General features: G+C 39.6%; 1 protein-coding gene across 1 annotated transcript in view; it reads left to right on the forward strand.

Annotated features, from left to right (window-relative positions):
* POLA1 (DNA polymerase alpha 1, catalytic subunit) overlaps positions 1–26975 on the forward strand; it is a 278486-nt gene that overhangs the window by 161832 nt on the left and 89679 nt on the right. The window contains exon 35 of the mRNA XM_054581169.1: positions 21003–21119. Coding sequence (XP_054437144.1) covers positions 21003–21119 — 117 coding nt within the window. The remainder of the gene's footprint in view (positions 1–21002; positions 21120–26975) is intronic.

Consider the following 26975-nt stretch of genomic DNA (forward strand, 5'->3'; position numbering starts at 1 on the left):
GTACTACTTTAATGACAAAATAATTTTTCCATTTGACTTAAAATATCAACGTACATTGTAAGCTAATGTTTGACTATGAAGATAAAATAAAAATATCTTGAACAGTTAATTTTACATTTTTCATCCTTGTTTTATGTAGTATCAATATCTCAATAAAACTTGATTTTGTTTCTTGACATTTCTATAGGTGATTTGATATTTTTACATTTTAAAATTTTACTTAATGTGTTCAGTATTTTCTTGAAAATTTTAGTAGGTTAGGCAATAAAATGACTCATTTTCCCTCTTTCAATTTAGTGAGTTTTTAAAACTATGCACAGGACATCTAGCAGTTTTGTATGAATTATGGTGTTAATACTCTTTGTTTTTATTTATTTCATGAAGTTTTTAGCTTGGAAATAATCCTGTTGACCTAGAGTTACTTGGACAATTCTAGTCTCACTTTTACCATGCTTTCTGGCTCCCTGATACCATTATATGGACTTGCTCTTTCCTTTGCATCTCCTTGGCCTTGAAGTTTTAATTTAATGTGTTTGTTCTTCAGAAAGAATAAGCTAATTTTCTACTTGAAATGACTGTGTATTTTTTTTTTTTAGAAATATGCATCTGAAACCTTTACAAAGTATGAGGGTTTATTTTATCCAAAAAATACATGCGTGCTCTTTTTAAGGCAGTAATTTGCATTAACATTTACACTGACCTTGAAAATATATATATTTTAATGGTAATGCAAATATACTGTAATATCAAAGCTAAATCTTTTTCAACTCTCATAGATTCTACTTTTCTTTAGCTCTTGCGTCACTGGGGTTCTTAATAAGAAGGAAAATGCATTTTTACAAAATTACTTTTTTAAGGTGAACAACAAACTGTGCACAGATGGAAAGGAGAACTTTTAATATGCCTTGTGGAAGGGCAAATCCAGCTATTATATGAAATATTTAGCATGTTATTTTAACGTTATAATTTGCCATTTCTGAGAGATGGTACCTTGTTAGTAAGAAACTTTGACTTCTAAATGTAAAAATCTGCACCGAATTCGCTTTTCACTAATTCACTTTATTCTTGTCTCCTAGTGTTCCCATGACCTTTCAGAAATGTGTAGTTCATATTTGTGGGCTGCAAAAGCTGCCCCTTGGGTTGCACTGAATAACACAACATTGAATTATGAACATAATGGCGGTTCTCTGTGGCATTTCCAGTTCAAGCTTAACTTTTAGTCTGCTTCATTCATGAGTGTTTTTAATGTTGTCCGTGTTAGGGAAAAGGTTAAATAATGCTGGGCTGCTCTTCATGAGTGAACAGGGGGAGTCGCGTCGGTTGGAAGGGTTTTTTTAGCGGAAGGGTTTTTGTGTTCTCGTATTTTCATTCCTCGGTCGGCATAGATGATCCGGATTGTTTTTGGAGTTCTCAGACAGGGCTTACATACTTTGCAAATAGTTTATAAACTGCTCATTGTACGATGGAACTAAGTATCATTCGGGGATTTAAAAAAAATAAACTTGAAATGTGGCATTACTTTTCCGAAGTCAACGTCATATATGTTGAGAAGCCTTGAGAGGCAATAGGAGAGGAACAACGATCTCTTTGAATTCTCTAAAACTGATTCCCAGCAGAAAGGCCTGGTTACCCACAAGAAAGTAGATGATGGACACTTTTTTTTAACTTCAAGCATAATCTTTCTAAAAGTGTAATTTCACTTGATATTTCTCTTTCATCAACCAACAAAATGTATCCTTTGGTTATTTATTCAATATTTAATTAATGCAATTATCATTGAGCTGTCTGCCCTGAAGGGACATAGAGAAGTTTGTAAGTGAAATGGATCGCCTATTAATCCCTAAGTAATCCATTAGCAAGCAATGGCTCCACAGCATTCTGATGAAATAGTGTAAATATCCCTGTAAAAAGAAAGCCCACAAATACTGTGCTGTATATATTGTCAAGAAAGAAGACTTGCATGTATATATATGAGAATGTCACTTAGAGTTTTAAGGCAGTTTTAAGACACTGTTCCCACATGAGGCTTATAGTATCATCCCATGAAAGAGGGAGGGTAGGCGTTACTTGCAATAACCCAAGGAGGGCACAGCTGAAGTCCCCTGGGGTGAGGGAGCCTGCCCGAAGGCTGTGGCTCCTGAAGCCGTGAGGTGAGGGGAGAGCTTGGAGTTGGTTCCATGTTGCCCCAGGGCTGCTTTACTTCCTGCAAGGGAGGGCTTTTGGAGTTTCACTGGCAACCTAGCCTGAGGGAGGCTGGAGTATTCAGCCTTTGGAATTAATCTTGATGTAATAGAGTTTAATTCCATCAGTTTAAAATTAAAAGAACAGCCGGCCCTGGTTAAAGTGTTGTCTGGATACCTCAAGATTGCAGGTTTGATCCCTGGTCAGGGCACATACAAGAACAACCAGTGAAAGCATAAATAAATAGAACAGCAAATCGATGTTTCTCTCCCCCACCCCCGCCTCGCGCGCGTGCGCTCTCTCTCTCTCTCTCTCTCACTCAATCAATCAATTTTAAAAATTAAAAAAGTTAGAAGAACATCTCTTCAGCTCCTGCAGTGGGTCAGACACTACGTTAGGCCATCGGGGCTCAAAGCCAAATGATAAGACCCCAAGCCCGTTGGGGACTGAAGAACTGGCCTGTGGTTGTTTTCTGTTTCCCTTTCTCCTACCTCTTCTCTCCTTTCCTCAGCCATCAAAATATTTTTTAATCTTTTATATTAATACCTTTGGGCCTCCGGCACTTAAAGTCATGCTCACTCTTGTGCTCCAGGTTTCCCACATAAACATATCTATTTCCCCAAGGGAGACCATGGAAATTATGTTTTTCAATACAAGTCCAGCATGTCTTTTGCCCTTAGTGTTTGAATTATTTGATCATTCAACTTAATTCATATAAATATGTAAGAAATACAGCTATCTTGGGAGATTTTTCACTTTAAAAGTCACTTCAAATGCTGTTTTGGTAGTGGTGTTCCTAGCATAGGCAGCTTGGGTAGAAGCTGGGCTAGATCAAGGCCAAATCCTTTCTGCTTAGGGAAGCAGTTTCACAGGCATATGAACGGCTATATTCCCACTCCAGACACCTGGGCCCACATACCTCTAGGATCATTAATGTTCTAGTGCTAGTGTAAATGTAGCAGCAGAGTAGAGAGTCTTTCTCCTTTCTTATTGGTACGGAAAATGCCTCAGGTGTTTGACCACCGTGATGCTGGGGGCTTTTTATAGCATGTTCAGTAATTGTGTGTCAGGTTTGTGGCCAGTTAGCATAGCATCTCAGACCTTCTCTCATCTCCACAGAATTCATAAAATCCATTCTGGTACACGAGGCTTTCCTTCCTTAACGATAGTTTGCAGGCCAGTGCGTAGAAATGTCAATCTCTCTGCTGGCTTCTATTATACGGGGCCTTCCAAGCATGTTCTCAGGGAAGGAGAGTTTCCCTGTACTAGGGAAAGGCTCCTTTGTTCTTAGTGAATGAATAACCTACTCCAGCCCCACTTTCAGCTTTGGTGGAGGAACATTCAGTGACTGTACTTATGCAACAACGTCAAATTCTCTAGTTTTATTATGGAAAACATCAGATGAGGCACTGAAGAGAATCTTTCCCCATCAGCATCTCATAAGCCCCCAGAGTAGAATCAAAAGTAGGGCAGTGGACCAGTGAATGGATGGGCATGCGTGAGGTTACCTCAGCATCCACGGGATGTTTGTCAGCCTTGCTGCAGGTGGACGAGGCATGAAAATAGGTTGAGCAGCTAGTTAGAGCATTTAGAGCAAGTTCAAGAGAGCTGGGAAGCTGAAGCCAAAGACTTTTTCTTTGAACATGTTTCCGTAACACAGGAAAACACTGCTAAGGTGGGTATTTTCTTGAGGGATTCTTTTCTTATGCTTCTTCCAATTTAGAAATTGCAGACCCTGGGAATGTATATTCAAATTCTGAGTAATGTAAGTATTCAGAAGGGCATAGAATATTTGGGGCTTTGAGGGGCAGCGGCATAACAGTCAAATGTCAGGATCAGCGTGGATGATCTTCAGCCTTCTGTCGTTCCAGCCCGTGCCTTAGCCTGGCTTCCATATATTTTACAACTTGGTAGTGTGTGCCATTCAGCCTCCTGACTTATACTTATTAAACCTTATCTGTGTAAATGCAAGCCCGTTTTTCACAATCACACCATGGAAGACTTGCTGAAACAAGGATTGCTAGGTGCCACCCCGAAGTGTCCGATTCTAGGTCTAGGGTGGGGCCTGTGGATTCACGTGTCTGACATGGTCCCAGGTGATGCAGATGCTGCTGGTCCGGGGACCACACTTTGAGAACTAGGCATTCACTGGGGTATACTACTCAGCCAGGGGCAGTTAAATGAAAATGGTAATAACATGAAATCCTAACTTACTAATGGTAATGAGATTTCGTTAAGAGGAAATACTTTCAGTGACAGGAATATGTGTATATTTTCCTAACCTCAGTTATGGCTAAGTCTTGAAGGGTTATGGGGGATCTCATGTTCATTTTTTAAAATTATGTCCTAAAATTACAGGATTCTTGTGCTAGAACAGACCTTCCAACCATCTAGCCTGGTATAACACCTGTTTTTTATGAAAGAAGACACAGGCCTCCAAAGTTGAGATCTCTTCAATTCTGCGCTTTTTTTTTTTTTTAGAGGTAGAGCCAGGGGAAATGATTAAGAAGACTGTTAGGGAAGAGAGCTTTCAAGAGGACTAATTCCCCCAATATAAAAGGAACCATTTTAGTATTTAGTTAACCATTTAATATACTTAAAATAACTTTAGCCCTGAAGTTGATTTCAGGCGTTTTGCACCAAAAGTTTGTAGTAATTTTAATGTAATTACATTTTTCCAGTTGTACAGATCCTCTGGTGGCTTGGATCCACAGCCCAAGGATCTTGGGACATCTGATGCTAGAAGCCGCCCAGAGAAAATCTTAATAAATACCAAGTTTTAGAAGTATTAGCTATTGTAATTAGACAAGAAAAAGAATCATTTATAGCAAAATTCCCACAAAGAAGATGACTTACCAATGATTAAAATTTTTATGAGTTTAGGGTAATTAAAATATTTTGGTGCTGTCCTGATTTTAATGGAGCCAGTACAGAAAGTCCAGAAATAGACCTGAAGTTGCATTTAGTATTATATAAAGGGGTGATTTATATCAGTAGGGAATAGTCATCTGGGGGGGGGGAAATATAGTAGAATTTCTTCCTTGCTCCCTACATTAAAACAAATTGCAGGTGGACCAAAAATTTAAACTTAGAAAATGAAACTGTAAAAGTAATAGATATTTTCAGTAACGTTGGAGTGGGGAAGACATCTTGAAACAACACAAAGTTCAGAATCTGAAAGGGGAAAATAATGATAAATTTGACTGCAAATTTAAAAGTAAAAATTTCTGCAGGGCAAAAAATTACACACACACACACATACACAGAAACCATAAAATCAAAAGAGAAATGATGAGCTGGAGAAAATATTTGCAACCCGTGTAACAAAGGGCTAATTTCCCCTTCACATGTAAAGTGTTCTTGCAAATCAAGGAGAAAAAGACCAATAATCTAGTAGAAAAATGGGTAAAGGACGGAGACAGGCAATTCCTGGAGACAGAAATGGCTTATAAACATAGAGGTGTTCAAGCTCACTCTTTTTTTAAAGTATATTTTATTGATCATGTTATTACAGTTGTCCCATGTTTTCCCCCTTTGCCCCCCTCTACCTGGGACCCCCTCCCCCCACCGCCGTAGTTCATGTCCATGGATCATGCATGCAAGTTCTTTGGCTTCTCCATTTCTTATACTATTTTTAACATTCCCCTCTCTCTTTTCTACCTATCAAATATGCTTCTTAATCCCTACACCTTTTCCCCCATTCTCTTCTTAAGCTCCGAAGTCCAAATGAATACCAGTTTCCACCTCTCAGAATGACAAAGATCCAAACGTTAGGTAATAGGCAGTGAGGCGAGGGTAAGGAGGAAGGAGCACTCGCGTACACTGTACGTGGGTGTGAAAACCGGCACACCCTCTTTGGACTGCAATTTGATGGCATCTGTCAAAATTTTAAACAAACATGCCATTTGACTCAGCAGTTCCAATTTGGGTATCTCTGCTTCCAGATATACAGTACTTAAAGATGTTGTCAAAGGTACTGCACAGGAAATTATTGATCAGAAGAGAATTTGTGCAAGGATTACAATCAAAAATAGAATTCTGTGCAGCCATTAAAAGGAACATTGCAGGTCTACATGTACTTATAGGGTGTAATTTCCTCTACCTTTAAGCAAAAAAAGCAAGATTTAAAACAGTGTATATGATAACATTTCCATTTGTATTTTTAAAAACAAAGGAAGAAATAGTCAATAATAGATTTTAGTTAACCCGTCATATCCCATATATTTCAATCTGTAATGAATATTAAAAATATCAGTATGATGTATTATCTTTTTTGGACGAAGTCTTTGTATATGTGATAACACATCTCAATTTGGACTAGCCACATTCCAAGTGCTCGAGAACCACATACAGCTACTGGCTTGTGCAGTAAGCAGGTAGGTGTAGGGTGTAGAGTCCTGGACCAGAAGTTCAGAACCCAGTGGCTCTACAGCTAATGTCTGTGCGAATGTACAAGGAATATACTTTTTCCTGGGCTTCATTTTTCTCAGAATATGAAGGGTTAGACTAGAGCTCTGAAGTCCCTTCCAACTTTAAAGTTTAGGATTCAGATATAGTATTTCATATTACTTGTCAAGTCAAAAATGTAACTGTGCTTGCTTTCATAGACACTATTTCCACCCGCACTCCTAAAATTCTGTGTTCCTAAGTAAAGCACACTTCATATTGTAGGGACTGTGTTGTTATCATTAGAGTAAGGTTCGTTGTTTATTGGCTGGTTTAAAGGAAGGGTGTCACTAAGCTACATACATGATGTAAACCATGTAGAAATTGGCCAGTGCTTTTAACACAATTAAGTCCAGTTGGAGGGTTTGCTGATTCTAATGCTGCATGGAGAACTTGGAAAGAGTAAAAGAGAGAACCACATAGACAATATCTAAAGAAAGAGTAAATAATTGAATGAGAAAGAGTTGAGAGAAAGATTTTTTTTTAAGTACAATTCTGTTTATAAAGTTCATTCTTCAGAAGATAGTAACCAGTAGTTTTCTTTGAACAACAGAGAATGAGAATCTGGACAGTGGATCTCAGCCATGGCCTCATGTCGGAATCACTTGGCTTGCTTTTTAAAATCCCCCCTCTGTACCCCAGACCAGTGGTTCTTAAAGCATGGTGCCCAGGCCAACAGCTGCAGTAGCATCGCCTGGGAACTTGTTGAAGATGCAAATTCTCAGGCCCTATCCCAAGACCTATTGAATCAGAAACTCTGAGGCAGTGCCCGACATTCTGTGTTCAGATGCTCCCCTGGTTATTCCAATGTGCAGCCAGAGTTGAAAATTCTAGAGCAAGAAGGATTTGGGGCAGGGATAGCCGGTGGGTTTCATAGTGAGTGCCAGCTCTTGTCCTACGTGGGCCATAGGGATGGAATTGGAGATAGAACACAGTGGCCTGCTAGGAACTTGCCATTCTTCATTTTGGGGTAATATACTGACATTACAAAGGGTTGGATGTTGCAATTCACAGACAGAAGTCAACAAGCATCCTATTTAGCCAAAGGTGGGGTGGGGGGGGGGGCGGCGGGAGAGGAGAAAAGGGAAATAAAACACTCAACAGAAGCCACAAAAGGTTGGGGCAGGAGGCATCAAGTATACTAGGTAAAATGTTATTTTATATATATAAAATATATATATATTTTTTTTCTTAAAGAAGTTTAATTGTCATGGGGATTTTATACTTTATGATTTGTCATGAAGTCTGTTTGATCAAAAAGTACGCAAGGCTTGTTCAACCCTTTATTATTTGGCATTAAAGGATGCATTCCTCTTAACATTTGGACTTTTGATAAGAACATACTTACACAGGTATGTTAAATTTGGAATGAATTAAGCCAGAAAATAAAATGTATTTTCCAAATATAAACAGGTTGGTACTGACTGAGAAGGAGTTAAGGTGTCACATTCTTTTGATTTCTACTTCTCCGGAGAAATCACAGTATCTGTAATTTCGGAGGCATATTCTGAAGAATGCTATATTGTGATTTCTCTAAGCTGAATCTTCGAAATCTGTCTGGGAGTTTTCAGCCCTGACAAAATAAGGACGGACCCATTATAGCATCAGGTTCATTTGATTTTTCAAAAGTTAGCAGTAACATGCTGCAGATCACTGGAGAAATTCCTTTTGCTCTGCCTTGTTATAAGGCAGACAGAGGAAAGCAGGCTGGGCTGTGTTGAGTGCATCTGAACTTCTTATTCTTCAGATCTCGGCAGTGTAACTTCTACAAGCCCTTTCTGTGTGTGTGTGCGTGTGTGTGTGTGTTTTTCTCTTCTCATCGCAAAACATTGCATTTTGCATGGAAAGTCAATTTTGATCATTTCCAAAAAGCTAGGCAGTGTAACAGAATTTTGTGCCTCTTAGAAAAAACTGCTCCTTTGCTATAAAATAGAACCTGCCTTTCATTCCTGCGTAAAACAATTCTGATACAACTCTTCTAATCGCCCCATTTATTACGAGAGATAATAGTTTCTGAGACTACGTTTATCAAAAACGATTTAGATTTTTGTATTAATTTCTGAGTACGGAATTAATATTTTTATATTGTCTTGTGAATTGGGCTCTCTTTGGGTATAAAGTGGTTTTCAGCACATTGGTGATATTGTTGAACATCCTCCTCAAATAGCAAACACATGCATTTCAGGAGCTTTTTGGGCAGAACCATGGTTAATTCTTTATAGGAAAAATTCATATTTTTTTTTTATTAACACTATTTTCTCACCTTATGTTCTGGCATTTAAATTATGAAACTTCAGCTCGGCGTGTAGACTTACCTCGTATTGCCAAGAGGAAAGAAGTGGCTTTTCTGCAAAGCTAAATAGTTTTTTACTTTATTGTCTGCGATGAAACAGCTGCTGAGACCAGAAAAATGCCGTCTCATCATCGAGCCCGAGGTGTCCAGAAGAGGCAGGGAAAAAACGACGGTAGCTCCCTGTCTGCCCTGGCACTCTCCTCCTCTCTCTCCGTTTTCACTGCTGTGAAGAGCAGGAGAACAATATTCTGCAATTAAGGATTCCATTAAGTTGAAGAAAAGAGCAAATGGGGGATGTTTGTTCTCCAAGCTGAAAAAATTTGTCTGGGGTTGTGGGGGGGGATAGTGGTAGTGGTATAGAGAGAGGTGGGTGGAGAGACGAAGTCAGGGCTGTTTGTTGAATATACTGTTAAGGACTGTTACCATCCTAATTAATCAAGTTAGAAATTACAGCTGTAGTCGGTTTCCCCCCAATTCTTGTTATCAATTTTCTTCTCTTTTGAGACAAAGCAAATATAAATTTTGTGTTCATTTGTCATTCGTTCTTTGACTCCAGCATCTCTGAAAATAACAATGTAGCACAAAAGCCCAGTATTTACCTAGTTGTAATGTGGGTTGCCATGGTGTTTTGCAAATTATTGCAATTATGTTCACCATGCGAGTCGCCCTTGGTAACTGGCGAAAAAACTGATAATCCTGTTTTGAACAAAAGGTCAAATTGCTGAATAGAAAGTCTTGATTAACTAAAAGATGTACAAAGTGGAATTATTTCCTACCATTCAGAAATAGTTCTTGATCGGGTTTGGGGGAGGGGGTGAGTAAGTACATCTGATTACTGAAGTACAAAGCATTGAAAGGATGTTGTCTTGAGCCTTTCATGTAGTCTTAATGGTGGCTTTTTTGTCAAATTTACCCATTTGCGGCATTGAAAGAGGCAGCTGCATTTAAGCTGGAGAGACGGTGCTTTTTCAAGAGTTCAGTGCATGGAAAGTTCTCAGCAGTATCTGCAGTTTACTAGTAGCCTCTGGTCTATTAAAACTGATGTGTCGCATTTGAGCCCATTGCTCTCAGTACTTGTGAACCCCTCTGGCTGATGATCTAATAAAGTGCTCTTACTGGACAATCTCTGATCAGCTACTTAAAAAGGAGCTTGGGGGAGGGGGCCGAAAGGAGAAGCCTCACAGGCAGGCAGACTTGGTGTAGGCCAGGAGGGAGATGAGTGGCTAAACCCAGAGGCTTGTCACAAAAATAATCTGTGCTGAGGTATTCACCAATGGGGTTTCGGTGTTTGTGCCCCAAATCCTCTAAGCCGTGATCATACTTTTTTTTTTTCCTGGAAGGAAATCTTAATTTTATTCCATGTTGAATATGAAAAGATTAGAAATGTGTTTTTGAAATTCAAAAATCCACCTTTGTGGGATTTGTTTCTTAAATTACGGGCATTCATAACATACGTGATTCTGTGTTTACGTAAAACCAAAAGTTTCCCTGGCTATATCCAAAGGTCAAATGGATTTCTTCTCTTCTGAATCTGGCAGAGCATCCGGGAGGGGGGAGTGAATTTTGGACAGGGGGGGTCTCTTCGTTTTTTTTAATGGCCACCTGAAAAACCAATTCTCAGAACTTTTGAGAGTGTGTGAAAGTGGCATGAAAGCAAGGCGAACCTTAACAAGTTTGTGAGTTTACATTCTACATCACCTAGCAACCCCCTGGCTCAGCCAGATCTCTTGTCTACCCTCAGTTCTGTTTACAGACTATTCAAACAGTCCTTCGAAACCATGAAAGATATTCAGTTTCATTAGTACCATTCTCAAGGAGAAAATAATTAAAGTTAAATGAACAAACATTGCTTGGTGAAGGTTTGAACTCCCTTCTGATTTTAAGATGCCCTTTAAGGCAGTTGCGTATATAGTTCATTTTAACATTTGTTGCTCCTTACCCAGAGGCTTATCACACTAAACCACACTAACACATTTTACCCTGAAAATAAACAAATGATAAAAATTACTTTTAGCTAGACTTGAGCGAAGAAAAGAAACTCTGCTCTTAATAAGGTTATAGCATGTCCTCCTGATTGAATTTTTAAAAATTTGATTCCAGCCCTGGACATGAACTGATCCATATGTACCCTGAATAAAGGGAGGGGAAGAGACCTGGAACAAAGCGCCTCTCTTTTAAATGTGTGTATTACCTATCTTCACAGATCCAGCATCATAAAGCAAAGTGTTCAGATCACATTCCCCAGAAGACTGTGTGGCTTTCATTGAGTGGCTTAATTTAATAAGTTACTTGAATACCACTAATACATGCCCTGCCACTTTCTACTTGAAAACTGCTTATATGCTTAAATTGACCTATTTTTGAAGTTTCTGAACTAGTATAAAATGTTTTAAAGAAAAAACTATTTTATGTGTTCCCCCCTGGCTCCCTTTTTCTCATAAGCGCGTTTCCAGAAAATTTATCTTGGTTACAACCGAAACACATGATGTAGCTCAAGGTGTTCTTCAAATGTATTAGTGATTTGATTACACTGAAAGCTCTTGTCAAGACTGTGTCTTCCCTCATTAATAACAGTTTTCTGATTATAAAAACAATATATGCTTGTAGAAATTTTAGAAAATACAGAAACAGAAGAAACCACAGAGAGGTAACAAGTGATGGCATTTAGAAGTATTTCCTTCCAGTCTTTTTTTCAGGGTACATGTTGATGAAACTAAGCCTTGAGTTTACTTTTGAAGTTTATTTCTTAGTGTGTGTACACAGCGAAGGTGCTATTTTTTTCAAGAAAGAGAAGACTTGAGAGCAGGGGTGGTGGTGGAAATAATTAACAATTTTTCTTAGAGGCTTCCTAACGAAAATAATAATATAAGCACCAGAGTAGCCGTTTTACCATCTCATTCCATTCCATTTGATTCTTTATTCCTTTTCTTTGTTGAAATAACTATATGCCTTAACTGGCACATCCATTTATAACCATTCATGTTGGGAAGTTGGACATTCATCGCGGTTGGAATATTACATCCCCAAGTTACTTGTAGCTTCACACAGGAAGAAAAAGTCTTTTGTGAAAAAAATTTGTAATACAATAGAGATTAATGGAATGTGGAGAGGAAAGTGCTTTCAGTTTCTCATATAAAGTGAAAGCAGGGCTGCTCACAAATCTTGTATTCTTATTATTTGTATTTTGTTAGGTCTCTAACATCCACAGTACATGGCTGGGTTGCATGAGCTCTTTGTGCTTTGTTGACAGTTGACAGACAAAGCGAAATTATTCCTGAAGCAAGGTACTGTGTACTTAGTTGTGACCTATTATAGCCTAAGAATGTAGCTTGCTTTTGAGTTGGATGAATAGAGTATTTTATAGAATGGGCTTGAATATACTTAGAGATTTTTAGCTGCCCATACAGAAAGAAACATGTTCCCCATTGAACTTTTTCCCCCAAAAATGTAATTTTCCATATAAAGTCATTTTAAGTATATTTTCCCCAGTGGCTTGCATGGAGACAATTTTAACTGTTCTGGTATTGTCCTACAGTGGTAAAATAAAAATTGCTGGTAATCATTGGCTTTCTCTGCTCACAGTAAAGCAGGAGAAGATGGTTTGCATGGGGCTCTTTAATGTCCCTTAGCTACATCTTCTGACACTCAGTCTCTGATTGCAAATTAAAATAACAAGGCTCTGATATTGGATTTGATGTGAGACAAAGCAGAACAACTTGCTAATTTATCATGTAATGTACAATTGCTGAGGTTGGAATTTGTCCACTTGTAGTGCTATTCTGTGTGTTTAAATGAGGACCACTGTTTGCATCTAACCTATCATAACAGTTTGGGAGTGCTCCATTATCCTTTCAGCAAACTGATAGCAGAGACTGGTCCTTGCACAAATGATAAGATCAATAAGTTTCAAATAACTTGGATGAAATGACATGTGACTATTCATTTAAAGAGATGTCTTGCCTTAAAAATCAATTTTAATAATATTTCAAATTCTTACATTGACCAGCGAGGCACTTTCCACAACTGTTTTGTTTGATAATTTTGTTAAAAATATTTTTGTGTTAACTTTGGTGAATAATTTATGTATGTATTTTTCCTGATTTGCTTTTTCATCTCCTACACTGGCACCTCTCTGTGACTTAATAATCACTCTTTGACATGCCAGCATGCTGCAGTGTAGAAAATTTAACTTTAAGAGCAAAATTATGTTCCTTTTAAAACTTTCCCTGGAGATCTTAGGAAAAATTTCTCGCAGTTTTGGGTGCAAATGTGGGTTAGAAAACAATTTGTTTCTTGATATTTCTGGAAATCTGAAATCACAACATGACATTCTTCAAAGGCAGCTGTGGGTCCATACTGTGCACTATCTATAAGAAGACCCTTTTACACTAGCGGTAGTTCTGTGACAGAAAAATGTGACTTCACGGGAACCACAGGACAATTATAAATGGTTTGGGGCAAAAAGTGAGTCTGGTGCTCTCAAAGTGCATCTAGTTTGGGGAGTGGGGCAGTTTAGGCTATTACAGAAAAATAGTGATGATCTGATGAACGCATACGAGCACGCGTGCTGGCAGACCGGGCCCTGTGACCCTGTCATTGCGCTCCTGGAGAGCCGTTACAATTTAAATCATACATCACTCTACTACTTCATTGCGTTTCCTCTTGAAAATCTCTGTGAACCCCAAATAAAGCAAAGACCACCTCCTCTTCCCTCACCGTCCAGTCTGCCATCTGTAACTTCAAATCCACTATAGTTTTGTCAGGAAAAACCTGAACATTTCACTTCTGCTGACTACATAGTTGCATTATTTTGCAATCAAATCACAATGCAGCTCTGCCTAATCTTACCCGTTATCACTGGCATTCTCCGTTTCGGAATAGCACCAGGTGGAAACCGACCTGACTCCTCCCTGGTTAGAATAGTACATCTTTAATAATAGTGTGTTGTCAGCTGCAGCCCAGCACTGGTGTTCCCCAGTACTGGAGGCATTTGTAGGATAATAATATTTTACATTTATTGAACTCTGTGTGGGCTTTCTTATTTGATGCTCTTAACAACTCTAATAGGATAGGTGTTATTTCTGTTTTGTAGACAAGGAGACTGAGGCTTAGAGAGAGGTTCAGTGGCTTATAAAAAATTACCCGTTAATACGAGGTCTGCCCAGAGAAAAGTCCAGCCATTATTAATAGAACAAGAACAGTTTTCATGACATCGATGTAACCTGGCAGCCAAGGAGAGTGGACAGGAATGCGCATGTGTGAACAATGATGACTTCACTGTACTAGTAGGGGTGGCAGACGCCATTGAGTGAGCATGTGTGCTGTGTGGCTGTTGCATTCAAAATGGCTAAGCGAGTAGAACAACGAATCTGCATCCAATTTGACATTAAGCTTGAACATTCTTCTGTGGAAACTATTCAGGTGATTCAGAAGGCTGCAGCTGTGGGCAACTGGTGGTGATTGGCAGCTTCATCATGATGACACACCCACTCATGAATCATGGGATGATGTTTGTTTTTGTTTTGTTTTGTTTTGTTTTGCGAAACATCAAATCACCCACGGGACTCAACCCCGCGACAGCCCAGATTTGGTGTCCTGCAACTTCTGGCTTTTCCCAAAACTAAAATCACCGTTGAAAAGGAAGAGATCTCATTCCATTGATGAGATTCAGGAAAATATGACAGGGCAGCTGATGGCAGTTGCAAGAACTGTGTGAGGTGTCCCAAGGTGCCTCCTTTGAAGAGGACTGAAGCATCATTGTCCTATATACAATGTTTCTTGTATCCTTTATCTTCTTCAGTAAATGTCTCTATTTTTCATATTACGTGGCTGGATACCTTCTGGACAGGCCTCATAAATGGGAGAGGAAACGTCACACAGGTGTGCTTTTTCCTAACCTCAATTCTGTATTTGTCACTGAGTGTGAACCTTCGTGCTAGAGACTGTGGAGGACACTAAAATTCCAAAGCAAGTCATTTTCTGAGGGCCTGACCATCCATTTAAGGAGGTAAAATAAGATAATTCAGGGACAGTGCAGAGTATCGTGTGCTCAGTTGTAGCTGGGATACAAAGAGAAGTCCCTGGGCCTTGGGGAGATATCACAGGGGAGGAATGGAAGCGGTGCTCAAGGAGCGGGCACTTGAGGCAGAGCTCCTAGAGCATGAGTGAAGACAAGGCGGTGGCAATAGACAAAACGTGATGAGGACGGTGAGAAAACAAAACGGATGGGGCAAAGAGTTTGCACCAGAGAATGGTGAGAAAGGAGGAATGGGATGAGGCTGTGACAGTCGGAAAGCCAGATCAAAAGGTACATTCTTAATACTCTGTGGAAGGGACACAGTTGGGTGATGGCAATGGAGAGGCCTTAGGAAACCATGCTTGGCCTGTCTTCGAACTGGTTATGGGAGAGAGCAGAGTCAGGGAAGCCACCAGGTAGGGGGATGTTGCAGTGAGTCAACTCTGAGGTCTGCTGATTATAGGACTGTCAGGCCAGGGGGCAGACTTGGTGACTGATTGGAACTGGGAGGAGAAGGACTCACCACATAGCTGGTTCAAGAGTAAGAACTACCGTGAATTTTAGATCCTTATTATTTTCCATGAACCGGCCCCCATGCATTTTTATTTTATTGCTTTGATTTATTCATTTACAGAAGCCTCCCCCTTATCTATGGAGGATATGTTCCAGGACCCCCAGTGGAAGCCTGGAACCTCAGATAGTACCAAGCCCTATACATACTATATTTTTCCTATACATGTGTACCTATGATAGTTTAATTTATAAGTTAGGCACAGTAAGAGATTGACAATAACTAATAATAGAATAAAGCAATTAGAGCAAAATACCATAATAAAAGTTGTGTGAATAAAAGTTAAGTTAAAATAAGGGCTTCTTGCCCCAAAGCACTGTGGTACCTTCACGGTCATCTGATAACTACAACAACTACTAAAGTGACTACATGGGCAGGAAGCGTCTATGGCTTGGAGTCACTGGACAAAAGGATGGTTCATGTGCTGGGCTGGATGGAGCGGGACTGCTCAAGAGTTTATCACTACTCAGAACAGCGCATGATTTAGAGCTTACAAATTGTTTATTTCCAGAATTTTCCATTGAATGTTTTCAGACTAGGGTTGGCTGTGGGGAAGCTGAAACCACGGAAAGCAAAACCACGGATAAGGGGCCACCACTGCATTGAAAAGATATTTTTGAGCGCCTTCGACGCATCACATTTCCTGGTCTAGGTGGTTTCTGTGCGTGTGCCCTTCTAAGCCCACAAACATACACAAATGAATAGCAGTCTGTGTTTAAGAGACAACTAACAGGAATGCCTCAGTTACAAGTGGAAATCGATCCCTTTGTAGCATGTGCAGACAGAAACATTTTAGTTGAGGCCTCAGAAATATAATTTAGCAATCAGAACCAATCGGCATGTGACACAATTTCCTACACAATGATTTCAAGGAATTAGTGATGCTGAGACTAAAACCGCAGGTGATAGATCTTTGCACGTTTTGGAAAATCTTTGCCTTGCTCTTGGACAGGCTGGCTTCACCTCTTTTGAACCATCTACTTATAAACATGGTTTTGGTAGTCATCTGAAAACTTAATGACCTTATTTCTTTTATTTATATATATATATATATTTTTTCTTTTTTCTTATTTCTTTTATATATACACATACACACGTGTATATAATTCAGAATATTTTTATTTCTGCAAACCTCCCAATTTGTATGTCCATAAAAAAGAGATGCAGAAATATGTACATGAAAATATAAAATATACAGAGTATGTTAATGGCCTTATTTCTGTGGGTTATAGCAGTTTGGCACTTTGATGTGGCATTGCATAATAAAATGACATATTTGGATGGTAGACAACATCCTTAGTGATTATGGAGGTTTTTATTAAAGCCCAAACCTTTCGCCCTGACCAGTATGGCTCAGTTGGTTGGGCGTCATTCCTCAGAGTGAACGGTCACTGGTTCAATTCCCGGTCAGGGCACATGCCTGGGTTGCAGGTTCAGTCCCCAGTTGGGGTGTGTACGGGAGACACCCATTCGATGTTTCTTTCTCACATCGTTGTTTTCTCTTCCTCTGTTTCTCTCTCCCTTCCCCTGTCTTTGAAAATACATAAAAATACTTTCTTTTTTTAAAAGCCCAAACCTTATTATAGGTTGTACTTCCAAAGAACTACACTTTATTAAAACTTTTTTTTTCTTCTGTTGACTTGGCAACATAGTTTTGGGCTGTACGTTGTTTCCCAGCGTGGGAAATGAAAATTAGTTTAGTTTTGTCTCTGTGAGTGATAATTGAAAGTGAATTTATACGGTGCTAATATTTTCATTTCTTTTGTTTTTAACACTCACGAAAGGTGAAATTCACAATGAGATCTTGCAGTGCACAATTTGCCCCATCATGGAATATTTTCAAAGGCCTGACATATTTTTTTAACAACAAAAATGTTCTTTGAAAGACAGATTTAGTATAGTCAGTTATTATTTGTTGAGGGAACAAAGAGTTAACCAAAATGTACTTAACTAAGGTGAACGGAAGCAAAGCATATATTGAACATGATTAGGGCCTATTTCCCCCATAGAAGAGTTTTGTTTAAAATAGACCACGACCAAAAGCTTAATTATCAAAATAAAACAAGAAGCATAAAGAGTTACAGGCTTTAATATTTTTTCAGCCCCAGTTCCCTTCACAGTTATCAGCATGTTTAATTTCCATGCATAATAGCATGAGTTATTGTTGTCATTTGTAAAGGGAGATTAACAGATAGTAAGTACAAACAAACCCAAATAAGTACTGAATAGAGAGAGGTGACAAAGAAGAAAAGACCTCTTTAATGTTAATTATAACTGGTAGGAAGTCTAGACAAATTATATTATCTGTTTTTTATATGATTTGAAAGGACATTTAGTTAGTAACTCTGTCAGAGATAGAGTTAGATGTTTGCTTTAGAAACAGGTGAGGTGACAATTTAGCATCTCCGTGGTTGGCAGCTCACCTAGTGAGTCATGAAGTTGTAGTAAATTGATGGAATCAAGTTTCAGTAACATCTGAAAAGAACTAGCTTATTGAGCATTATATTTTAAAAATAGTTTTAACTTCCAGGCTGTGTTCTAGTGCTTAATAATTTATTGTCTCAGAACATGATAGTTGTTACCTGTCTGCTTACTTGTTGAAAATTATGTTTGAAATTGAATTAATTACAGCTATGGCTGGCACTGTTACTGATACACATTCCGAAGTGTGTAAAGTCTCAGATAGCAAATATAATGTAACAAATACAAATGAATAATAAAGGAGTCATCCAGTCCTACATTTTTCATACATAGTTTGCTTGACGCCTACTGTCTCCTTAATATGCCAGAAACAGCTAGTTTCAACTATCAGCCCCACTGCTCCGCTCTGTATTCTACATACCTAGAACAGCCTAAATCAAAGTATCTTGTTTCTTTAATTCTGAGGGACCATCAATTGTGAGCTGCACTCTTAACAGCTTTTTTGAAAGAAATATAAGTACGTGATTAAATGTACATGTCAGTTGTAAATGCATCTGAGTTTTGGAAATATTAAAATGTGCCATTAAATCAAGAAAATGTGGTCCTAGACCCTAAGAATTGTAACAAACAGTTGCCTGTGACTCAGAACCATTGATTCTTTATTCTAGTTTGTCGTCCTTTTAGTAGTTGTTTGTCTAAGATAGGTAGGACCCACACGATTCCATCCATTCTCTGTGCTATGCAACATTTATAGTTGGTAGCATACAGCTTGCTCTTTAAAGCCAAACCATACTGAATTGCTTTTTCTTTGTGTGTATGGACCTTGTTTTCCTATTTAGATTGTAATTCCCTGAAACTCTACCTGAGGGCTCTTTGCCTCTTCTCCACAGTATTAACTATAATTCTGGGAATATGGTAAAGACTTCATAAGGACTCCTTGAGACCCTACACCTGAAAAGTTCAACTTAAATATTAGTAGTTTAGCCTGACTGAAAGTAGGAATGAAGCTTACTGTGAATGTATTGACTAGATGAATATTATATTCTTGAAAGGTAGCATATTTTGTTTTAGTCAAAACTTTTATGTTGCACTTTCTCTGGGCGGAAAAGTCATAAATGGAGCTGGAAGAACTGATTTGGAGCGCTTTCCCTTGAGTTTGGTTGTAGCTACTTCCAAGAGGAGCCTGTTCTGAGGAATGAGGTTCTTCAGCACAGCAGTAAATGGGGACATCCTGCAGCTTTGGATTAATGCTCTGTGGCCATATTAATAAATGGCAGGTGAAGGTCCCTCATGTAATTAAGCAACAATTGTATACATACTGCTGTCCTCTCAGGAGAAGAAAGCCAACAGGTTGCTCAGTCTAGAAACAGGGCATATGATTAAACATGTCACTGGTGCCTTTTTTTTTTTTTTTTAATCCACACCTGAGGCCTTTTTTTTTTCCTCTCATTGCTTTTAGAGAAGGAGGAAGGGAGAGAGAGAAACATCGATGTAAGAGAGAATCATTGATTGGTTGCCTTCTGGTTGCCCCCAGACTGGGGATTGTACACGCCTAGACCGTGGAGCAAATCATCAACCTAGGCGTGTGCCCTGACTGGGAATCAAACCTGCAACCTTTCCGTTACAGAACTACACTCCAACCAACTGAGGCACACTAGCCAGGGCTCACTGGTGCCTTTCTTCATCATATTGTACACAGCTCTCTCTGGCCTTCATTCTTTCACACATGGTGTCTCTGCCTAAATTGTCTTACCTGCCTTCTCTACCTACCAAATTTCTACTTACTCTTCCAGACCAGTTCAGAAGTTCCGCCTCACCAAACACTCTAAGACCCAAAGACAGTCACCTCCCTGCTTGCAGCTTCTTGAGTGGGGACCCATGCAACAAAGGAACATATCTACACCTTTATACCCCCTAATTTGCCTTAGGCTTATTATGCCTAATGCATGTAACACTAAAACCCCCATAGCACCTGAGTTTTGCTCAACTCCATCTGTGAAGTCTCGTCTTCTGGTTTAACAGGTATGTTTTATAGCAAACAATGCTGATTTAAGGTAATGGGCATATTGTTGTCACATCTCTATGAGAAAATTCACACAAGAGCACCAAAGGAGAGTAACTGAGGAGGGAAGTGCACAGAGGAGTGAGCAGTGACTATTTGAAATGACTGGAAAAGAGTGGTCAGTTGATGTTGTCCTTGAAAACATGGCAGCCAGTTTTATGCCTCCAGAGAATGTGTGTAAAGGAGTGTGGTTTGCCCTGACTGGTGTGGCTCAGTTGATTGGATTGCCATCCCGCAAAGCATTAAGGTTGCTGGTTTGATTTCTGGTCAAGGCACATGCCTAGGTTGCTGGTTCGGTCCCTGGTCAGGATGCATATGAGAGGCAACCGATTGATGTTTCCCTTTTGCATCCATGTTTCATTCTCTCTCTCTCTCTCTCTCTCTCTCTCTCTCTCTCTCTCTTTCCCTTCCCTTCTCTCTGAAAATAAATAAATAAAATTTTAGAAACATGTGTTTTGATTTACGTGAAAGTGTTGGTTATACTTTGTCAGTGTTTCTAAGCCAAGTGTAGTTCTGATAACTCTGAATGTATTACATCACAACCACCACAAACCTATAGAGCAAGTACTGTTGCGCTCTTTTCACAGAGAAGGAAACTGATCACCGCAATTAAGTAATCAATAGTTACTCAGCTGTTGGGAAAGTCATTTATTTCTATGTGGTATATACTTTGGCAGTGGTCTGTCCTAATGAACTAAAACCCCTTGGTTTGCATCTATGTGTAATCATAGACATTTTTATCGGAAGATATATTTTGTGCAGAGAGTTATACTTGAAGAAAAGAGAATAACATGTCGCGTAACCTTTCTTTTTGTAATACCTGGCAAGTTACCTAACTTTTAAGTTTGGGGCATAGATCAAGTGAACACATCAGGGAAGAAAGGTAAGGAGCTATTTCAGAATCTCTTAAGGAGGGCTGGACTGCGATCTGTCTGTCTGAATAACGAAGGGGTTTTTGTTCAAGTCTGTGATGGTGGCGAGATGACTGAAGTGTTCCCTCTTTCCTCTGCAGGGCTGGTTGATCTGTGAGGAGCCAACATGTCGGAATCGAATTCGGCACCTTCCCCTTCAGTTCTCCCGAAATGGACCTCTTTGCCAAGTCTGCATGAAAGCTACGCTTCGACCAGAGGTAACGGTGGCATAAATAATGCTAAAGGAACTGTGTGTGTCAGGGCGTGGGGGAGCTGTGTTTGCCCATTTCTTAGCTCTAGGAAGTAGATACTTGGTATTTGCTTGGTAGAGACATCCTACTACTACACACACACATTTTTAAAAAAATAAGCTTAATTTTTTCATGTTATAAGCAATGCTGTGTTTATGTCTAAAAGAGAAACATTCTCATACGGGTTGCTCAGATTTCTTTCGTTGCCACTTCATAATTACAGAGGACACATAACCAATTCCTTTGCAGAAACTGGCTGTTGTCTTCAGACTAGATCAGAACCGCTTTTGTAAGGGCCAGAAAACCTCCCAGACCAGTCCCCTAAAGGGTGTATTTGTATGGCATTCCATTGTTTCTAAGTAGCAGCACAGATCAGTAGTTGGCAGGTTTTTTCTCTACCTTAATGCACACACCTGAAGGAGAAGGCAGGCTGTCATTAGTGACTCCCAGCTGGGTAGCACATGGTCTGGAAACACCTTCCTGATAATTTCCTTTGACCATCATCAGCCCCAGCACCATCTCCCAAACTGTGGGGAGAGGAGTGTCTGACGGTCTCCTATGCAGAGCGGGTATTGTCCTCAGGGACATCTAGCAAACTGTGGGCTCGCCAAAGTGAAACAGGCTTGGCGCAGACATCCCAGAGCCTGTACAGGCTGCCTCGCCAAACCGAGCTGTGCGCGCCTCACTTTCCACGTTTATCTGGTCCAGGGATTTGGAAGGATTTCGGTGGGAAGAGAGTGAAAATAGAACACCTGTTGGTTTTTTACCTTTTTTTTTTTTTTTTTTGGTAAACACAGAGGCAGGGTTCTTTAACCAAATTTTGATTTGAAATCTTTTCTCTAGACATGGTTGCTACACAGGCTAGTTTTAGAAAAATATTTAAGATAATATATTGTCATTTCACAAAAGTTAGCTAGTCAGAAACTACAAATGGCTGCCACGATTGTTGTATATTCCCTTGTCCTTTTGCCTGTTCACATTGATGTTTTACGTATTTTCAGTCATAATGAAAATACACTTTTGCCTCATGTTTATTTTCTGTCAAGCACCTGTCTGTGTTGCCACTTAATTTTCAGTCCCAAAATTTTTAAATGCCAATTTGACCAACCCTCTCATTTGGGCATTTTAGGCTACTTTTAACTGTCACTTTACTAGAAAATTGTAACTAATAATTTCCTGCTTATGTTTTGCTATTTGAAATATTTATTTAGGCTAAATTCTTATTGATGGTCCATATCAAAATGCATAAATACAATATGGTCATGAGTTGCATTGCCAAATTGCTTTCTGGGTTTGTTATCCAACTTAACACCGTAACCAGTCCATATCTTGATGAGTGGACCAGTTTTACCACCACCTTTGAAGCATTTGAACATTATTATTCATTTATGTTTAACTCATTTGATATGTACAAAATGTTCCTTGCCTAATTTTGCAGATCTTTGATAATTAACAAAGGAGAATGTAGGGTTTTTTTTTTTTTGAAAAATACAGAACACCAAGGAGAGTTAGCTGTCATGGCAAATTCACTTTACGTCAGTCTCATCGCAAGACTTGCATCCACACGTGCAGAAAGAGAACAAGAGTGTATCTATTTAGTATGAGTCATCAATCCAATTGTAGACTCCAGGGGAATCGCCTTGCTTCAAGAACCCATGCTGCCTTGGAGCCTTTAACATCTAGCTTATCAAGTGAGGTTCATTGAAAATTGAATTATTTCTTAGAAAGTCAGCCAGTTTTATGATCGCATTCTTAGTGAAAGTTAAAGGAAAGCGTATAGCAGTAGATCGGTGACCTAATACACGTTGATGATGTTACTGGCAGTGATTTAATACATCAGGTTATCTTTGATCATTTATTATCTTTTTTAAGTGAGTGAACCAACACAGGCATTTTGAAGTAATATTTTTTTCCCTTCATACCCTTGTCCTCAAAAACAGTGGCATTTTAGACAGGCATTTCTTAAAGTTACCAGCTAGTCTTCCCAGGGAGAAGCTTTTATAGCTTAGCTCCTTGGGTCATGTTGCAGCTCAGAACATGACCCTTGGGAATAACTGGAGGCTCACAGCATCCTGGCTGGTGATACTGCCCATAGCCGCTCCTCACAGGGACCTTGACAGTGGACTGAGCCCATTCTTCTGCAGCTCATTTTGAGCTGCTAGCGACGAGTGAGGAATTTCTTAATTCTATTTATGAGGTTCCTAGGCTTTCCTGGTAGGAGGAAAAAGCTACATCTTTCCAGAGATACAGTAAGTCCTCACTTAACATAGTCAATAGGTTTTGTGACTTTTAAGCGAAACGATGTGTAACCAAGCCAGTTTTACCATCGGCTGATTGACATAAACAGTGACGTTCCTATGGCATCTAATCGATGTTATAACAAAACAGTGTTATTCGAGGACCTGCTGTAGTTCCAGAGAAATTCCATAATCAGTGGTGTGATGGGCAGGATCATTATAATTATCATAGGGCTTCCAAGGTGTTAATTTTGCAGTATTATGCTTATCTGGTTTTTAAATTCTGGGTTGCCATGTCTCAATCATCTATTACTTTTATTTCAGAATTATTTATTGAACACCTATATCTTAGGCACTTTGCTAGGTGCGTGGTATATATATCAAGGAACAGGACATGTCCTTATTTAGAAACCTAGTTTAACATTACCTAAATTATATAAAATTGATATCTGTGGGCAAAAATAATCGTTTATAAATACCCATTTTGACAAAAGCACTGCTTTCCTAGGGCTTAACTGGTGGGGAATTAAGACACTTTCAAGTTTGAGGGTAAAGCACTTGCCTCTTACTGTGCCAATCTCATCCTCACGAAATAAATCTACTCTCATTTAGTCCTGGGTTGCAGTTGGCTTGAGTACTTTCCAGAATTGACTTGGAGTATGAAAGCTGGCTCTTCTTCTGCCTCATGTTGCCAAAGTTATGAGAAGAAAGCAGGGACAATTTTGTTCCCAGGGTTTTAGATGTGTCTCTCTGCTCATCTCTCTTTTAAAATCAGTAAAGTTTTCTTACGTTCATGGGAATTTTACAGTATAGAAATTGCTGGTTATTTTTTGCTACACAGAAAGTGCAAATAAATACAGGAATGAAAACTTTGCGGCATACGTAAGTCCCTAAATGCATAGAACCCTTTTCCACACTGCTGATAGAGACAGAACTTAACCAAGTCAGAGAAAAAAATATTTTAACATCTCCCTATTGAAGGACATGGTTTTGACTTCTTAAAGTAGCCAGATCTGTATGGCTGTGAGCTGAACCCACTGGGGATCCTGTATTATGTAGTTCACCAAAAAATAGAATGCATGTTTTGTTTTGTTTTCATTATAGAACTAAGATTTCACACTAAGTTAAAATTTTCTCACTAACATTTCCATTCTTGATGTGGAGATGAGACAACATCTACGTGAGACTCCCTGGGCCGTGGTAGAAATGAGTTGTACAATCGTGCAGCGCCTGCGGCAGGAGTGCTGTGCTGGAGCTCTTATTCAGTTGTTGATTCAACTAAATTTCTTGAAGGCCACTTAAGAGGAAAGCAGTAAAATGATTTCTAGTCCTACTTTGGGGCAGCTCTAGTGTTTCTCACATTATCTTCAGTTGTAAAACTGTTGAAGACTTTTATGAGGGAACGCGTGTACCATACTGGACTCTGGCCTTCAAGGCAGGGTTTTAATAATGAACTTACAATCATTATGTGTTACAATTTCAAAATGGCTATGGCCAAATGAACTGTTGATTTGATAAGTAGGTTGGGGAAGCTGAGGATGTTGTCAAGCTACCCGGGAGTGGCTTGTTTCTGCATGAGATGAAAATAGGAAAGTAATTATGATCTCTTAAGGTAGTAACCATGAGTTGTGCAGGAAGAGAACCCTAGAACCATGGTGGGAAGTCTTAAACATTTGTATGTGGTCATTGGTTACCCTCCAGTAGGCTCTGGGTTTTACGATGAAGGGTCCTTTGGATTTCTGTTGTGACTACATTGTGCTTGTTCCTTGATGCAGAAATTGCTCAATTCTACATACAGCGTCTCTTACCACAAAGTAGATCCTAGCCTTCCTTTCCAACTTCTTTCATCCTTTCCTCTTTTTCTGGTGTCTGGTAATCCTTGGCATTTCTTGACCTATAGATGCATCACGGTAGTCTCTGCATCTGTAGTCACATGGCCATCTTCTGCCTGTGTGTCTCCGTATCTTTTCTTCTTCTTAGGACACCAATCATATTGAATCAAAGGCCCAGCCTAATGCAGTCTGATCTCACCTTAACCTCATTTTATCTGCCAAGTTCTTATTTCCAAATAAGGCCACCTTCACAGGTACTGAGGGTCAACATACATTATTAGGGATACAGTTCAACCCATAACAGGTAGGAATTGTGCTGAGCTGAAGGAAATGGAGACCAAAAGTAACAGCAGCTTCAACAGAATAGACATTCAGTTCTCTATCCAAGAAACATTAATATTGTACCATGTGGCAGACATCCAAGTGTGAACTGCCCAAGATTGCTGTAGTATCATCAGGGGCACAAGCTCCAGCCCTGCTCCACCACCATTGGCCGTGCCAGGCTTCCTCCCTCAAGGTCACAGTGCGGTCCAAGGTGGCTGCACAGGCTCCTTCAAATCCATCACAGGCCACAAGACAGAGAAAAGGCTGAAGGGTCAAAAGGCACCTCCCAAGCCAAGTCAGTTCTTTCATCGGTCTTCCTAGAAGTTCCACCTAACACTTCTGCTTACATTTCATGGGCCAGAAATTATTCCCATGGATGGAATAGATTTTCTGTTACTATAGAGAAAGAGTAGACTGGCAACTGTAGGCCAACCAGCACTCTGTGTGTCAGGGGCCTTCTGGTGAACCGTGTGCGACCTCCCCTGCTGTGCTCAGCCCATCACTGTCCCATTGTGGGTTTTTGGATCCTGATTCTGCTGTGTGCCCAGCCTTTTGTCTACTACAGATCGGGAGCTGTGATTAGCCTTCCCTCTTTTATCTTCTCCAAAATATTGTGAAAATGTTCAAGTGCATTTATGCACATGCTAGTGGATGGGCGCCTTCTTCCAGGTGAGCAGTGCTCCACTTTAATCAGTACCCTTTGTGTAGGACAGCTCTACCACTTGCTAATTATCTTTGCTTCTAGTTTATCATTCTCCGCAAGGGGTCTCTCTCAAGAGGAGAACCACAACATTGCTGATTGGATGCTGATGGTCTCGTGGTTCTGTAATGGTTTTGGCCCCTGAAATGAGAAATCACGGGGTCTGTTTCCTTTAAAAATCTGATATTTTAAGCAGCATATTTAAGGAGGCGCTTGTTCATACTCATTTTACCCCAGAAGCCACTTGCTTGAGTAGAGGGGTCATGTAATTCTTCAAAATGTGGTTTTGGTATTTGGCCAGGAGACAGTTTAAAAGACTCTGTGTAATGACTCTGGCCAAAGAATCTTGACTAACAGTGGCAGTGATAAGACAGGACCTGAATAATAAATCTTAGGATTTGTTGATAGATGTTAACTACTTAGAACTTCAAAAATAATTATTAAACCATGGGCCTAAAAGAAATAAGAGGCGACTTAATATTTTAAATTATGTACAGGGTTTTTATTCCCCCATAGTAGAAAAACAGAAAATCACACAGAAACCAAGAGACACAGACCCTGCCTTTCATAGGCCTCCACTCGAATGGAGAAGGTACGGAAATAGACATCCCCCATTCTGGTGACCGGAGGGTGCCAGAGGCAGCCACAGCTTAGTGATGGCCGTGCTCCCCAGTCAGTAAGGTAGGAACAGCAATGGGGAGAGGGGGAGTTCAGCAGTGACTCTCAGTTG

The sequence above is a fragment of the Pteronotus mesoamericanus genome, unplaced genomic scaffold (genome assembly GCF_021234165.1).
Source record: "Pteronotus mesoamericanus isolate MK-2021 breed Mesoamerican mustached bat unplaced genomic scaffold, CSHL_Meso_final contig_65, whole genome shotgun sequence".
Classification (NCBI taxonomy): Eukaryota; Metazoa; Chordata; class Mammalia; order Chiroptera; family Mormoopidae; genus Pteronotus; species Pteronotus mesoamericanus.